Source organism: Psammomys obesus, unplaced genomic scaffold, assembly GCF_907164565.1.
Source record: "Psammomys obesus unplaced genomic scaffold, mPsaObe1.curated_primary_1811, whole genome shotgun sequence".
Taxonomy (NCBI): domain Eukaryota; kingdom Metazoa; phylum Chordata; class Mammalia; order Rodentia; family Muridae; genus Psammomys; species Psammomys obesus.
In genome coordinates, this window is record NW_026590187.1 from 293,840 (window position 1) to 309,547 (window position 15,708).

Genomic DNA, 15,708 nt, shown 5'->3' on the forward strand with positions numbered 1-15,708 from the left:
CCGGGCGGCGGGCTGGCACGGAGGCCGCCGTGCCCGGGGTTCGGGGTGGACGCGGGCGCCGCGGGGACAGCGAAGCTGTCGGAGCGGCCGCCCGGCCCGGCCCGGCGGGAGGGAGGCGGGCGCGCTGCCCCGGGGGGCTGCGCGGCCCCCGGCCCGAGCTCACCGTCCCCGTGTCCGCCCGCCGCCGCGCCCCAGGCCTCCTCTGACAGCACCATGGGCGACAGCGACGACGAGTACGACCGGAGGCGCAGGGACAAGTTCCGCAGGGAGCGCAGCGACTACGACCGCTCCCGGGAAAGGGACGAGAGACGGCGCGGGGACGACTGGAACGACCGGTGAGGCGCGGCCGCTTGGCCTGGTTCGGGTCTCTCCTCCGTGCGCCCGCGCCCCGCGCTCGCACTCCCTCCCCCGCGTCCGCCTTCCGCTCTGGAGTCGGGCTGGGGTGTAGCCCACCGTCGCGCCGTTTTCCGCAGTTAGGTCGGCCGCCGGCGGCGGTGGTGAACGGGGGCCCCTCTCAGCTGCGCCTCCGCGCGGGCCACGCAGGGAGACCCTGTCTCGGGTCCAGACCGCGGCAGGCGCGCGGGGAGCAAAGCGCTAGGCAGTGTGTGTACAGGCACCGGCAGTTTGCGGCTCTCACCCGCTCCCCTTCCGTTGAAAAGGTTTCCTAGAACCCGACCTGCAGCGTGCAGGTAGCCGCCCGGCGCTAAGCTGTCGTCCTGTTAGTGCCGCCAGGGCCCGGACCCAGGGCTTGGTGCTTGCCACAAACACTCAAGCCTCGGCCCCACTGAGTGTGTGCATTTTAAGACTTGTAATTGCCTCATCCATTCACTCGTTTGCTCGTTTTTGCTTTGAGGCAGGGACTCTGTGTAGTCCTGGCTGCTCTGAAACTCAGTTCTTACCGGAAACGCACAGAGGCCTGCCTGCCTCTGCCTCCCCAGTGCTGGGATTACGGCGTGGCCTTTCAGTTGTGCCTTAAAAGAGGAGAAATGGTTAACATGGAGCAGCAGGCTGTGGGAGAGTCAGGCCCCTTTGCTGGCAAGGTGCCATGGTGCTTTGCTTGGCCTAAGCTCCCGGGAAGAGCCGTGCCGGGTTGATGGGTTAGGCTTGTTTTGTCCCTTTAGGCAGGGCCTCACCGGGAAGCCGGAGCTGCTCACGAATCTGCTTTCTGGCCCAGCTGGCCTCTGACGGGGATCTCCCGGCCTCGGCTTCTAGGTTGTGGGGATTACAGGCAGCCTGCACACCAGCCTAACTGCTTGGGTATAAGTTAGCTCCTGGTTAACTTTCAGGGATACTCGATTTTTCACTTAATTATACCTAAAATGTTCCTTAAGAATTTTTTTCCCCCAGGACAGGGTTTCTCTGTGTAGCCCCGGCTGTCTTGGAGCTTGCGCTATAGACCAGGCTGGCCTCGAACCCAGTGACCCACCTGCCTCTGCCTCCCGAGTGCAGGGTTTAAAGGTGTTCGCCACCACCTCTTGGCTAGCTTAAGAAAATTTTGAAATGATTTTAAAACAGGCAATTAAGTTGAGAAGACGTAGAAGTTTACCTTTTTTTAATTAAAAAAGTGTTTTTATGGGTGTTTGCTTATGCCTGTGTACCTCATTTCTGCCTCGTGCCCGTGGAGGCCATAGAATGCGTTAAAATCCCTGGGAACTGGGGGTTCAAGAGCGTTGTGAAGTGCCTTATAGGTGCTTGGCCTCAAAGCCCAGTCCTCTGCAGGAGTAGCCAGCTCTCCAGCCCCCTCCCTTTTAAATCAAGGGCCTCTTACAGACAGCCACAAAGAACCAATTCAGCGAGTTAACCGTGGGTAGCTTGCCTTGGAAACAGACTTCCTTAGAGAAATTTGAGGTAACTTTTTCTCATAGAATGTGTGGAAATAAACTTAAGAGATTGAGGCCAGCCAGGGCCACATGGTGGCATCCCGTCTCAATAAATAAGTAAATGTGAAATTAAATTTAAAAGTGGAGAGGCTGCCAGTCAGCCCTTGAGAACCCTGGAAAGATGAAGGTGGGGCAGGGGCAGGGGCAGGGTAGGCACATGAGTGTTGGTGACTTTTGAGGCTGGAGGTGTTAACCTCTGGAGGGACAGGTGTTTGTGAGTTTCTTGCCACCTGTGCTAGCAGCCACCCTTGCCCCCCGCAGACAGCAAGTGCCCTTAACTGAGCCATTTCACATTTCACATCGCCCCTAGCACATTTAAAAAACTATTCTTATTTTTTGTTTGTTTGTTTTTTGAGATAGGGTTTCTCTCTTTGTCCCTGGCTGTCCTTGAAGTTGTTCTATAGACCAGGCTGGCCTCGAACTCAGAGCTCCCCCTGCCTCTGACCCCCCCCCCCCCCGAGCGCTGGGATCAAAGGTGTGCACCAGCATGGCTGACAGCTTGTTTTGCTGTTTGTGTTTTGCTGTGCTGCTGCCTGTGGGAAACGGAAGACTGTGCTGTCCCTGGAACTGACAGGCGCTTCCTAGGGCCTGCACCTCGGTCCTGAGCAGCTGAGGGCCACCTCTCTAGCCCCTTGGACTGTAGCTTTTAAGACAGGCTCTCATGTGGAATTTGCTCTCTTAGGGAGCACATCCTCCTGCCTCAGGCCTCTTGGCTGTGGAATTACAAGTGGGAGCCAGGGTACCCAGTTCTCCTCAGTGTTTCTCCAGGACTGAAAAAAGTCAAAGTTGCTTTTCTGAGTCTGCAGCTAGAGAAAGTCCCTCAGAGTTTAATCATGTGAGGAGGTGGCTTTGGGTGTGTGCCACAAATAGGTCATTGCAAGGGAACTTGCGGGTGCTGGCCTGGGCACAGGTAGTGTTGGGGAGAGCTCCAGGGAGGGCCCTTAGCTGGACTTGCAGGCAGCCCTTAGACACGGGCGGTGGGAAGAGCCTGAGGTAGGTAGGCACAGCCCGTGCTCAGCCGGGTCAGGTAGAGGCCTCAAGCTGTCCGGAGACTGCCGCTTCCCTCCGCGGTGCTGCAGCTTCGGGAGCGCTGGCTGGGACCGCGCCGCCTTAGGACAGCGGGAAGGGGGACCGTCGGGAAGTGTCCGGTGTCCGGCCTGGTTCAGGGTGAGCGACGGCTGGGTGGAGGGCAGTGCCAGCCACAGCAGGGCAGCAGGGCCGCGCCTGGGGAGCCTCTGGTACTCTTCGTGGGTGCCAGTTTTTACCCTGTGAGAGGTCACAGGCTGCCCCAGGAGAAGCTGCCAGGAGCCCGAGCCGGGGAGCGGCTGGAGGAGCACAGTTTTGGAAAACGGGCATCTACCCGTGTGGGCCCCAGCGTCCCCGAGTCTAGATTTCCCTGGAAAGAGGAGTCTTGTGGGAAACACATCTTGACACTGTGTAGTGAGGCACGCCAGGGTCCTTCAGGGCTGGTAGCACAGGGAGGTGAATGGAGCGGAAGAGAACGGAACCCTGGGCCGCGCTTGCACTGCGCTCCAGCCTGCTGCTGTGGCCCGCTGAGACAGTCGCTGGCTCCTGTGCTTGGAGAAGCGTCTTACGCAGCCCAGCCTGGTGTCACACTGCCCTCAGCTTACCCGTAAACGGCCTCATTCCAGAGCGGCGCTCACACCCGTAGGCTCTCCTGAGGCAGAGGCAGGAGAAGATGCCAGGTGGAGGCAGTGCTGGGCTGAGCAGAGTCCAGGCCCGCCGAGGCTAGGATGGGGCCCTGTTCAAACCCAGAAGGGGGCCTCCCACCTTCCGCCCCCGGGGCAGGAGCTGGGTGCCTGAGCTTGAGGCCAGCCTGGTCTACACAGGGAGTCCCTGGACAGCCAGGGCTACATTAACAATAGTACATAAGCAAATACGTAGCCCAGGTGCTCAGGAGGCGGAGACAGGAGGATTGCTTGAATTGAGGAGTGTGAAAGCCAGAAAAGAAGGAACAGCCCAGACTGTCTGCCCAGGCCGAGGAAGTGCTTCCTCTTCCGGTGCCGTCTGTGAGGGGTGGCTGTTTCTCCCTGCCTTGCCGCTGGGGGGGGGCTCTTCGGGCCAGCGGTGGAGAGAGCGGAGCTGCTTAGAGCAGCTTTGGGTTTCTGTTGTTTGTTGGAACAGTCATTGTTTTTATAAAAGCGTGAAAAACAGTGGTCCAGGCTGATAATCTATGAAGCTGAGACGGGAGGCTCTCAGGGTTGGGATCTGCCTACCGGGACGCGGCCCCGGGAGGCAGGGCCGAGGGACAGCACAGCTCGGGGACGAAGGAATGGCCTCGACCTCACAGATCCCCCTGCCTCTGCCTCCCAAGGGCCGGGATCACGGCACGCGCGCCACCACCCGTCGGGTAACTTCCATTAACATGAGGTTTTTGTTTTTGGTTTTGTTTTTTCAAGACTGGGTTTCTCTCTACCAGTCTGTTCCCCATTAACTCTGCAGACCGGGCTGGCCTCGAACTCCGTGATCCGCCTGCCTCTGCCTCCTGAGTGCTGGGCTCAGGCGTCGCCCCGCCCCCGGCTGTTAGTGTGTGGTTTTAGGATTCATAGACGCTAAATACTTGCCCTGGGGGGGGCGCGGTGCGTGGGACCGCACCGTGGGAGGGGAGCCGCGGCGGGCAGGCTTGCGCACGCTGGGGAGGGCCGGGCGTCCTGGCGGGCCTGCCCGGCTCCGCTCCACCCCGCTGTCGTGCTGTTGTGCAGGGAGTGGGACCGGGGCCGAGAGCGCCGCAGTCGGGGCGAGTACCGCGACTACGACCGCAACCGGCGGGAGCGCTTCTCCCCGCCGAGGCACGAGCTGAGCCCGCCGCAGAAGCGCATGCGCAGAGACTGGTGAGGGTCTCCCTTGGTCCTCGCCCACCCTCGGTCGGCGGACAGCTCGGCCTCCCTGTCGCAGTCGCCCCGCCCCTTCGTGCCCTGTGCCCCGTGGGGGAGGCCACGTCCTCCGCGTGCCCTCCTCCCGCCCTTGCCCGTGTTCTGCAGAGGAGGGCTGCTGCCCTCTGCCTGACTTCTGTGTCCCGCCCTCAGGGATGAGCACAGCTCTGACCCCTACCACAGTGGCTATGACATGCCCTATGCTGGGGGGGGTGGGGGACCAACTTACGGCCCCCCTCAGCCCTGGGGCCATCCAGACGTCCACCTCATGCAGCACCACGTCCTGCCCATCCAGGCCAGGTAACGGGCTCTGCCGACAGCTGGGGAGAGGTGGCTGGAGCTGGGAGGACGGCTCTGGGGGCCTGTGAGTGGGAGCACGGGGAGTGGTGGCCTGTGGCAGAGGAAGGGGTGTCTGCTGTCCCTCGCAACCAATTCTCCTGGAAACCCCCAGGCTGGGCAGCATTGCGGAGATTGACCTGGGCGTGCCCCCGCCCATCATGAAGTCCTTCAAAGAGTTCCTCCTGTCCCTGGACGACTCTGTGGACGAGACTGAGGCCGTCAAGCGCTACAATGACTACAAACTGGACTTCCGGAGGCAGCAGATGCAGGACTTTTTTCTGGCTCATAAAGACGAGGAGTGGTGAGTCCCCTGCTCCCCTGCCCCTTTGCCATGGCCTGTTTCTCTGGTCTGGGGCAGCCCTGTCCTCTGGTGCGCCCCACATGGCACTTCCTGGGAGTGGGGAGGGGAGGGAAGCTGTCGGCTGGCCAGCCCATCATCTCCCTCCTCCGCTGCCCTCTGGGGCACCTCCTGGCAGCTGGCAGAGCTGCTCAGCCTCCGGGGCCCACGCCCAGGCTGCGCCCCTCCTGCTGGTGTGGGTCATGGTCAGCCCCTGTCACCAGGACCAGTGTGGCCGTGTCTTCCAAAGGCAACGCGTGAAGCCAGACAGGAACAGCCAAGATCTCAGGGTCGTGTGACAGAAAAAAAGAATTTGTTTTTTTTCCTTATGTGGATGTTTTAATTTTAATCAACCATCTTTTCCCCCTCCTGCTCCTCCTCCTCATCCTCTTTCTGCTCCTCCTCCTTGAAAAGAGCCAGAACTGGGAACTACACCCGCTCATCGTCGGAGCTCGGAGCAAACCCACCTCCACCCCCACCATACCCAGCCCATACATGAGCCCCTGGGCTGAGCGGCGGGGCCGGCCAGGCAGACAGGCAGGGCACCGCTGTGCACAATGCAGTGGTCTAGCTGAACGTATTGCTCAGGCAGCTAGTCAGTCAGGGCCCCACCGCGGAGGCCGCGGGGCAGGGCATCCAGGCCGGTCACCCCAGCCAGGAGCCAGCGGGCAGCCCGCCAGCCAGCATGGGCCCTGGGCGCCACTAGTTAAATCTTGAGCTCTGTTTGACCAAGCGGCCAAGGTAAAGATCCTGGAGGTGATGCCTGCGGCTTTCCTCTCTGCTCAGCCTGTCCTGTCCTCGCGTGTCCATTCCGATTCCCCTGTGTGTGTGTGCTCCCGCTCCTCCCATTCTCTGTCCATGTTTCTTCTTTTGTTTCCTCAGCTCGTCTGTCTGGGCCCTCCTTAATCTCCCCAGTTCTCTTTTCCTCATGCCCCTAATTTCTTCTGCTTTTGTTTTTCTCTCCTGCCCTCAGAGGCCTACTAAAATGTTCTCTTTTTCATGCTCCACCCAAGTCCTAACCCTGCAGCCCTCCCTCTTCTATCCCTCGGGCCTACCTGAGGCCGGGCAGGCCCTTGGCCTGGCCCTTAGCTCTTTCCTGCCCCTTCACTGCCTTTTCTTCCCACCAAGGGAGAAGGGTGTCCTGCCTTTTGGCCTTTTCTATCTGGTACACTTCAGGTTTCCTTCTGGTCCACCTGGGGTGGAGGGAGTTGGCGGGACCTTGTCTGGGCTTGGCCAGGAGAGGGAGGTTCTCTGGGCTCCTGCCCCTCCTCTCTCCTGACGCTCTGGGAGATGGCCCTGACAGGGCGCTTCAGAGGCGAGCGGCAGTGCTGCCTTGGCCCTGGCCTTCCCAGAGCCACGCTCCTACCCCAGAACTCCCAGGCCCTGCTTCTCCAGAGCTTTCCAGAGCACGACCTTTGGTTCCTTTTGGGGGGGGTTGGGTGGATTCAGTGCTCCCCTTCCTTGATTTTGTGACCTGTGGGTGTGAGAGGCTGTGCCCTGCCTTTCCTGGGCCCCTCCGCACGCCCTGGCTGGGCCGTTGGGAACTGTCCCTCCTGCCCTCTCCCCCTCCTCAGGTTTCGATCCAAGTACCACCCCGATGAGGTGGGGAAGCGCCGGCAGGAGGCCCGGGGGGCCCTGCAGAATCGACTGAAGGTGTTCCTGTCCCTCATGGAGGGCGGCTGGTTTGATAACCTTCTCTTGGACATAGACAAAGCCGATGCCATTGTCAAGATGCTGGATGCAGGTATGGCCTTGAGGGCGGGGTCTTGGCGGGGTCTTGGCGGGGACTAGCCAGCCCGCTTTGGTTGTGACCTGTGTACTGTCATTGGCAGCTGTCATTAAGATGGAAGGTGGCACAGAGAATGATCTCCGCATCCTGGAGCAGGAGGAGGAGGAGGAGCAGGCGGCCAAGACTGGGGAGGCCGGCAAGAAAGAGGAGGGCCGGGCCGGGCCGGGCCCTGGGGACGGAGAGCGGAAGGCCGGCGATAAGGATGAGAAGAAGGAAGACGGCAAACAGGTCGGGGGTGCGGGGCTGGGGGCTGGACCCTCCACTGGGGCTGGGGCCCGTGATGCCCAGCAGGAGAGACAGGCGTCCTCAGAAACCATCTCCTGTAGGCTGACAATGACAGCTCTAACGAGGACAGAAGTAAGAAACCTGAGGGCGACGGGGACAAGGAGGAGAAGAAGGACGAGGCTGAGAAGGAAGTCAAAAAGGTACGGTGTGCCTACGTGAGGCCAAGGTGCGGGCCGGACCCTGCGCGGTCTTGATTGGCCTGCCTGCTGCTCCACAGAGCAAGAAACGGAACAGGAAGCACAGCGGCGACGACAGCTTCGATGAAGGCAGCGTGTCCGAGTCTGAGTCCGAGTCCGAGAGTGGCCGAGCCGAGGAGGAGAAGGAGGAGGCCGGTGCGCAGCGATCTTCAGGAACTTTTTCCGTCCACTCCTTTCTTTTGGGGGGTGATGAGAGAGACAGGGTCTGATGGACGGGAAGGGATCTCTGGGTGGTGTCTGGTAGTAATAGAATAGTAGTTGTCCTGACTCCTGCTCCCTGCTTAGAGGAAGCACTTAAGGAGAAGGAGAAGCCCAAGGAAGAGGAGCGGGAGAAGCCTAAGGAGGCTGCGGGGCTGGAGTGTAAGCCCCGGCCCTTGCACAAGACCTGCTCGCTCTTCATGCGCAACATCGCGCCCAACATCTCCAGGGCAGAGATCGTTTCTGTGAGTGCCACAGTGGGCCGGGCTGCCGGGAGGCCGGGAGGCCTGGGGGCTGTGGTGCGGCTCTTGGGGACCGGCCTCCTCGCTCGGCGGGGCGGGCTCTGGTCTGTCGTGAGGCAGTGGAGGTGCGGTGAAGGGCTGAGAGGCTGTTCTCCTTGCAGCTGTGTAAAAGGTACCCGGGCTTCATGCGGGTGGCGCTGTCGGAGCCGCAGCCGGAGAGGAGGTGAGGAGGTGGGGGAGGCCAGCCCGGCGGCCTGACTGCCCTTCTCCAGGCAGCGCTGACGAGCTTCCTCACATAGGTTCTTCCGCCGAGGCTGGGTGACCTTTGACCGCAGTGTGAACATTAAAGAGATCTGCTGGAACCTGCAGAACATCCGGGTGAGTGCTGGCGTGCGCTGCAGGGCAGACGGCTCCTGTCCCTCCACGAGTGTGTGAGAAGCTGCGGCCGGGGGCAGCCGGGTCCTGGTCGGTCCTCACCGGCCACGGCGGACTGTCCCCGCAGCTCCGGGAGTGTGAGCTGAGCCCCGGCGTGAACAGAGACCTGACGCGGCGCGTGCGCAACGTCAACGGCATCACCCAGCATAAGCAGATCGTGCGCAACGACATCAAGCTGGCCGCCAAGCTGGTGCACACCCTGGACGACAGGACCCAGCTCTGGGCCGCCGAGCCCGGGACGCCGCCCGCGCCCACAGTCAGTGGCTCCCGGGTCCTTTCTGCTGTGCCCCTCGGGCCCGGCCCTGTCTGGATGGCACCTCCGGCCTGGGTGGGAGGGGCTGAGGGGTGTGGCAGGAGACAGTTCCCCGGCGACACCCCCGCACGCATGTCCTCTCCCCAGAGCCTGCCCTCGCAGAACCCCATCCTGAAGAACATCACGGACTACCTGATCGAGGAAGTGAGCGCCGAGGAGGAGGAGCTTCTGGGGAGCAGTGGGGGTCCCCCTCCTGAGGAGCCTCCCAAGGAGGGCAATCCCGCCGAGATCAGTGTGGAGAGGGACGAGAAGCTCATCAAGGTGCCCCTCTGAGACAGGCGCGCGCGCGGGCGTGTGTGTGTGTGTGTGTGTGTGTGTGTGTGTGTCTGTGTGTGTGCGCGCGCGCGCGCGCGGGCGTGCTCCGCTGCCCGGGCTGATAGCGAGCTGTGTGCGCCCTGTGCCCTCAGGTCTTGGACAAGCTCCTCCTCTACCTGCGCATCGTGCACTCTCTGGATTACTACAACACCTGCGAGTACCCCAACGAGGACGAGATGCCCAACCGCTGCGGCATCGTTCATGTCCGTGGGCCCCTGCCCCCCAACCGCGTCAGCCACGGGGAAGGTGTGTCCCCGTCCCCTGCCCCCCAACCGTGTCAGCCGCGGGGAAGGTGTGTCCCCGTCCCCCCGTGTACCCCCCCCTTGAGTCTCTGCAGCCTGTCTTGTCACCACAGTGCTGGAGTGGCAGAAGACCTTTGAGGAGAGGCTGAGCCCGCTGCTGAGTGTACGCGAGTCCCTTTCTGAGGAGGAGGCCCAGAAGATGGGGAGGAAGGACCCCGAGCAGGAGGTGGAGAAGTTCGTCACCTCCAACACGCAGGAGCTGGGCAAGGACAAGTGGCTGTGTCCTCTCAGCGGCAAGAAGTTCAAGGTGAGCGGAGCGGAGGAGGGGGATGGGGCGGGAGAGGCCGGCACCCCGGAGGCCGGCGTGTCCTCATGGCCTCTGCACCCAGGGCCCCGAGTTTGTGCGCAAGCACATCTTCAACAAGCACGCGGAGAAGATCGAGGAGGTGAAGAAGGAGGTGGCCTTCTTCAACAACTTCCTCACAGATGCCAAGCGCCCGGCGTTGCCGGAGATCAAGCCCTCGCAGCCGCCTGGCCCTGCCCAGAGTAAGATACGATCCGTGGGGCCCGCCCATGCCCCCTTCTGGAGAAGGTGCCCCTGCCCTCCCCGCAGTAATTCACGCTCCTGTCCGTGTTGTACTCCCCCCAGGCCTGACCCCCGGACTCCCCTACCCACACCAGACACCCCAGGGCTTGGTGCCCTATGGCCAGCCCCGGCCTCCCATCCTGGGCTACGGAGGTGAGTGGACGGTGACGGGGGGTGTCGGGGCTGCAGGCTTGGCGGAGCGTGAGGTCAGGCTTTGGTTCACCCTGGGTCTTTCTCAATAGCTGGTGCTGTCCGCCCCGCAGTCCCAGCAGGAGGGCCTCCGTACCCCCACGCTCCCTACGGCGCGGGCCGAGGGAACTACGACGCCTTCCGAGGCCAAGGAGGGTACCCTGGGAAACCCCGGAACAGGTGAGTGGGGAGATGCCCAGACCCCGCCTGCTCCGTCCTGACCCTGACGGCCGCTGGCTGTTGACGCAGACTGCTTTTCCCAGGATGGTCCGAGGAGATCCACGAGCCATCGTGGAGTACCGGGACCTGGATGCCCCTGACGATGTGGACTTCTTCTGAGCCGCCCAGTCGCCCCGCTGCAGCCTCCATGTCTGTACCGTGACCGCCTTCCCCATCAACTGAGAATTTTTTTTGTACGTTATTTTTCCTGCTAGTAAAAGCATTTTGGTAGTGTCCCTCTTCAGTGTGTGTGCGGTATGCCCCTTCCCAAACACAGGCTGAGCCATCGTGAGCTGAATTAGGCCAATTTATTACCGTTTTCAGAGCAGGCTTTTAACCCTGGCTGGCCGAGAACTTGCTGTGTAGACCAGACTGGCTTTGAACTCAGGTCCACCTGCCTGTCATGCCTGGCACAGACTGGACGCTGCGGCGGACCCGTGAGAAGTAAGCAGTTGGCCGTGGCCACTCTTCTGGGATCTGTCCCTCACGGCTGGCAGGGCCTGCCGATTCAGACGCGGCTGGTCAGGCACAGGTTGTAGAAGGAATTGGGGTCAAAGGCACTGTCCACCTTCCGCCAGCCCACCCAGCCGGCAGCTTGCAGCTCACTGGGGCTCTTCGGAGTTCCCCAGCAGTGCGGGTCCAGGATCAGGACATAGGCGTCCGCGCCTGGGCCCTCACACACTCCCAGCAGGGCCTTGGACTGGGCGTCCGCGTCCCCTCCCACCATCACTGGGCCTCCGCCCTCGGCGAAGTGTGCGCAGAGCCGCTCCAGCTCTCCCCGGAGCCCGGCTCCGCGGGGCACGTGGCGCAGGCGCCCCTGAGGTCCTCCGAAGTGCTCAAGGCACAGGCTGGCCTCCACGCAGCCGATCCAGCCCCGGGAGCCCCGGAACCCGGGCGGCTTGTCGCCCATGTCCTCCAGGGCGCCCTGCACCGCCGCCAGCCCGGGCACGCCCGCCGACTGGGCCTCCGGCCAGGAGCACAGCGTCTGCAGGGTGCGGTAGCCGCAGCCCCAGCCGCGGTCGTCCAGCCCGTCGCAGCCGTAGTGGTAGTAAAGGAAGTGGCCCGAGAGCACGGCCAGGCGCGCGGGGCGCCGGCAGGGCGGCGCCAGGCCCCGGTGCACGTCCCGCAGCAGCTCCAGGGCGGCCTCGCTGCGGGCAGGGCGCGCGCAACCGCGGAGCCGTCCCCGAGCGGGAGGGGACGCCGCGGGGAGACCCGGGCTTCCGCGCCCTCGGACGGCTGCCCGCCGCGCAGGCGCAGGCGCAGGCTCCGCCCCGAGGGGCGGGCCAGAGCCCACTTCCGCCGGATGCGAGCCGGCGCGCCCGCGCCCGCCAATCGCGCGGCTCCTCGTCCCCGCGGTCCCGCCCCAGCTTCCGGCCAGCCGCACACGCCAGTGGTTGTAACAGTTTATTGGGCCCGGAGGGGCGAAGGCACGGCGGGGAGGGGGCTCAGCCGGGGCATGCAGAGACGGGGCGCCCCTCGGGGCGCGGGGCGCGCGGGGCCGCCGTGCCGGGCCCCGGCCCTCGGGCAGATAGTGTGCACACGGCGGGGCCGGGCCGGGCCGCCGTCACAGGCCCGCGCAGCGCTCCTGCTTGCTGTAGTGGTCGAACTGGTTCTTCCAGTGCAGCATGTAGGAGCTCCAGCGGTGGAACTCCGCCTTCCACTGGCGCTCCGCCTCGTCCAGCGTGTCTGCGCCGGCGAGCGCGCGTGGTGCCGCGGGGGGGGGGAGCGGACGGCCGCAGCCCCGAGGCGCAGGGCCGCAGGGCGGGGAGAGGGAAAAGAGAAGACAAATGATTGGCGGTTGTTAGCCCTTCGGCAGGCGCCCTCCAGCCCCGGATCCTTCTCCCCTCAACACCAGGCTCAGGCTCCAAAGGAGAAAATTTACATTAAAAACTGGGCTTTGGATTTTTGCTCAAACGAAGATGTGTGGCTCCCTGAGTCTATCCTGTTTGTCTTGGCTCGAGAATGGCGGGGCCCTTGCTTCTCCCCAGCTACACACTAGAGTCAGGGTCCTGTGAGGCCAGAAGGGGAAGAGGCCGTAGTTACAGCCACGGCGGCGGGGAGTGGAGGAGGCCGGGGCGGTGAAGTGAGGGGTTACACCCTGACTCTGCACCCCCTCTCGCTCCCGTCCTTCCTCCCCTTGCCACCTCGTTCGTCTTCCTGCCCCGGGACCCCCGCGCCTACCGGTGGCGCTGAGCAGTTTGGGGAGAAAGCGATTCCAGAAAGCGCAGGTCTGGGCCCGGAGCCCCCGGCGCACCTCCAGCGGCTTCAAGTTCAGGCTCACGTACTGCTGTGCCGCAGCGGTGTAGGGGGGCCACAGTGGAGATTTGGGGTCTCGGGCGTCGTTGGGGTCTCTGAGGAAGGAGGGGGAAATCTCAGCCCGCCCAGGGAAGGAAGGAAGACGTGGCCCCCTTCCCGACTCTGGACCCTCTTCACCTCCCACCCTCCCCCACCTCGCTTCTCCCTACCCCCTTCAGCCAGCCATTTATCCCTCCTCGCGTCCTTCTGTGTGTGAGGCCGAGACCGCGTGACTCAGCCGGGCTGTGCTTCTGCCTCGGTTTCCCAGGGTGAGAGGATTGCAGGCATGGGACAGTGGGCTTTCCTTCCTTAGCACCTTCTACCATCTAGGGGGCTGCTTTCCTCCGACTTCTCTGTCTCTTTCTCCCCTTCCCTTTGTTTTCTTGCTCCATTCTTTTATTTTCCCCTGTCTAGTAAAATAATAATAATAATAATAATTTTTAGCTGGGCATGGCACTACAGCCTTTAATTCCTGCACCCAGGAGGCAGAGGCAGAGGCAGGTGAATGTCTGAGTTTAAAGCCAGCCTGACCTACGTGGAGAGTTCTGGGCCAGTCGGTGCTCTCTAGCGAGACTCCATTTTACAATAAACTAGGATTGTGCGTTTAGCTGTGTAGGTAGGTGCGTTCCGTCTCTGCAGACATCACCTTTTCTTTGGCTAACGAAATCTGATGCCGCCAAGGGTTTGTGCCTGCTGGGCGAGTAAGTTTACCAGCCGAGCCACGCCCCGGCCCTCTGCTGCCTTTCTGTCTTGTCTTTAGATGATGAGGATGATTGGGTGTGAGGGAAAGCAGGAGAGATGGCGAAGGTCGGAGGTGACTGGAGTTGACTCCTTCACCTTTCCGTGGGTTTGAGGGATCCAGCTCAGGCGGTCAGGCCTGCCTAGCAGTGCCTCTCACCCACTGAGCCACCTCCAACCCTCTTGCTGTCTTCAGTGCTGGGAGTGGCCTCACAATGCTGTGTTTTTCAGCCTTCCACCCCTGAGCCACACGTCCAGCACCCCCTGCCACCCCCAGCAGGGCTGTGAACTCCGTAGTGGCCGCTAGTCTGGGACTTGCTGTATACGTCAGACCAGACTGTGCGGAGTGCTGAGAGGTTAGTTCGAGCTGTTTTTGTGTAAGGACTCAGTCTGCCTGCCTTGTTCTCTGCGTCATCTTTGACCCCCCCCCCCCCGCCCGCCTTTGTAGACATTTCCTCTTCCTTTTCCACTACCATCCACGCGCCCCCCTCCTCCCCTGGGCCCCCAGAGGTGTCCCCAGCCCAATACCACTGACCCTTTGCGGGCAAAATTGGTCCAATATTTCATAAGTCGCTGAGCAAAGACTCTCTCCTCCATGGTGTAGTTGAGTGAGGGGTCCAGGGGGAGCCCAAAGATGAACTCGATCTCGTAGCCGTGGGGCACCCCCATCCAGAGGGGCCACGTCAGCGTGGAGGCGCGGTGCTCGAAGACGTAGGCATAGACCCGGGCCCCCTGGGCAGCCAGCCGCCCAGCCAGCTGGGCCACGGGGCACACAACGTTGTGATCGCCCACCACGGCGCTCATGGCGTCCCGCAGGTGGGCGGGGTCCTCGGGGCGCAGCCAGTCTGTGTAGTGGAGGGCCACGGCCTCGGCCGCCAGGTCGCTAGCCTGGGGCACCCCGATCCGTACCCCAGCCAGGAACTGGGCCCGGCTGATGAGAGACTCGTTGTCTTTGCTGAAGCCCGGGACCCCATAAACCAGAAAGTAGGAGCCCTCATCCTTCACCACGCCCACCAGCACCTGAGGACAGTTGGAGACGGGGAAAAGGACGGAGGGAGAGGCAGACAGACAGACAGACAGACAGACAGACAGACATGAACAAGCAGCCGGAGAGAAGGCTGCAGAGCCAGAGGCAGGACAGCAGGGGAGGGACAGGGCCCCGGCCGGAGCGCGCTCCTGGCCGGGCAGCCGCCCCGCGGGGCGCCGCCCTGGGGGCCCGGAGCCCCGGGGACGGGGAGGGTGGCCGGGCCGCCGGCCGCTAGTCACCTGCAGGTCCTGGAAGTCCCCGGCGTTGAGGAGGGCCTCGGGCGTGTCGCTGAGGAAGTCCCCGTCCACCACGGGCACGAAGGAGAAGCGGAAGACGCTCTCCTGCGGCAGCACGTGCCACTCGTGGTCCACCAGGTCCTGCGCCGGCCGCGCCCGCAGGCAGGCGATCAGCTCGGTGTCGTTGGCGCCGCCGGGCGGGCAGCCCACGAGGCGCGCGAGCAGCGTGGCCCGGCGCCGCGCCTCGGCCGCGCCCACCGTGGCCCAGGGCCCGTTCGGGGCGCCGCTCTGCAGGACGGCGCGGCGGAAGAGGCCGCGGCTGGGCGGCGACAGCACGTGCAGGCCCACCGAGGCGGCGCCCGCGCTCTCCCCGAACAGCGTCACGGCCGCGGGGTCGCCGCCGAAGGCCGCCACGTTGTCGCGCACCCAGCGCAGCGCCAGCCGCTGGTCCAGCAGCCCCACGTTGCCCGGCGCGTCCCGGCTGCCCGGCAGCGCCAGGAAGCCGAAGGCGCCCACGCGGTAGTTCATGGACACCAGCACGGCGCCCTCGGCGCGCGCCAGGAAGCGGCCGTCGTACACCGCCAGCGAGGCGGCGCCGCTGTAGAAGCCGCCGCCGTAGATCCAGACGAGCACGGGCGCGGGCGCGGCGGGCGGCGGCAGCGGCGCCCACACGTTCAGGTACAGGCAGTCCTCGCTCAGCGCGCGGTTGGGGTTCCACATCTCGGTGCCCTCGAACCCGGGGTACAGCGTGTCCACGTACTGGTAGCACACGTTGGGGAAGGCCGTGGCGTCCAGCACGCCGGGCCACGGCCGCTTGGGCTCGGGCGGCAGGAACCGGCGCGCGCCCACCGGCGGCTCCGCGTAGGGCACGCCCAGGAAGGCGGCCACCGGCCCGCCCGGCGCCCGCAGCCGCACGCCCCGCAGCTGCCCGCCGCGCACCCGCGCCAGCGGC

At 63.5% G+C, this 15,708-nt stretch overlaps 3 protein-coding genes across 6 annotated transcripts in view; 1 reads left to right on the plus strand and 2 right to left on the minus strand.

Moving 5' to 3' along the window:
* Positions 1 to 156: 156 nt before the first annotated feature.
* Srrt (serrate, RNA effector molecule) lies at positions 157 to 10,697 on the plus strand. Of its 4 annotated transcripts, none has more exons than XM_055606650.1 (19): positions 157 to 335; positions 4,604 to 4,732; positions 4,928 to 5,074; positions 5,226 to 5,414; positions 7,025 to 7,194; positions 7,283 to 7,467; positions 7,566 to 7,664; positions 7,742 to 7,856; positions 8,007 to 8,164; positions 8,323 to 8,384; positions 8,461 to 8,539; positions 8,664 to 8,852; positions 8,997 to 9,170; positions 9,317 to 9,470; positions 9,580 to 9,773; positions 9,856 to 10,012; positions 10,104 to 10,205; positions 10,316 to 10,421; positions 10,505 to 10,697. In XM_055606650.1, exons 1-19 carry the CDS (start codon positions 214 to 216, stop codon positions 10,578 to 10,580), a joined length of 2,607 nt encoding a protein of 868 aa, XP_055462625.1. In that variant the 5' UTR covers positions 157 to 213; the 3' UTR covers positions 10,581 to 10,697. The 4 variants fall into 4 exon arrangements, with proteins under 4 accessions (XP_055462625.1, XP_055462626.1, XP_055462623.1 ...); XM_055606651.1 differs by having other exon boundaries at positions 10,116 to 10,205; XM_055606648.1 differs by having other exon boundaries at positions 158 to 335; positions 10,295 to 10,421.
* Positions 10,690 to 12,024, minus strand: Ufsp1 (UFM1 specific peptidase 1 (inactive); the record flags this gene model as incomplete). Its single annotated transcript, XM_055606675.1, has 1 exon — positions 10,690 to 12,024. A coding segment is annotated over one exon (1,056 nt), but the record flags the coding sequence as incomplete, so codon positions are not given.
* The window catches only part of Ache (acetylcholinesterase (Cartwright blood group)), a 10,002-nt gene continuing 6,145 nt past the window's right edge, over positions 11,852 to 15,708 (minus strand). Inside the window, exons 3-6 of the mRNA XM_055606676.1 lie at positions 14,760 to 15,708; positions 14,029 to 14,513; positions 12,642 to 12,811; positions 11,852 to 12,146 (exon numbers count right to left, since the gene is read on the minus strand). Coding sequence (XP_055462651.1) covers positions 12,025 to 12,146; positions 12,642 to 12,811; positions 14,029 to 14,513; positions 14,760 to 15,708 — 1,726 coding nt within the window. The 3' untranslated portion in view covers positions 11,852 to 12,024. The remainder of the gene's footprint in view (positions 12,147 to 12,641; positions 12,812 to 14,028; positions 14,514 to 14,759) is intronic.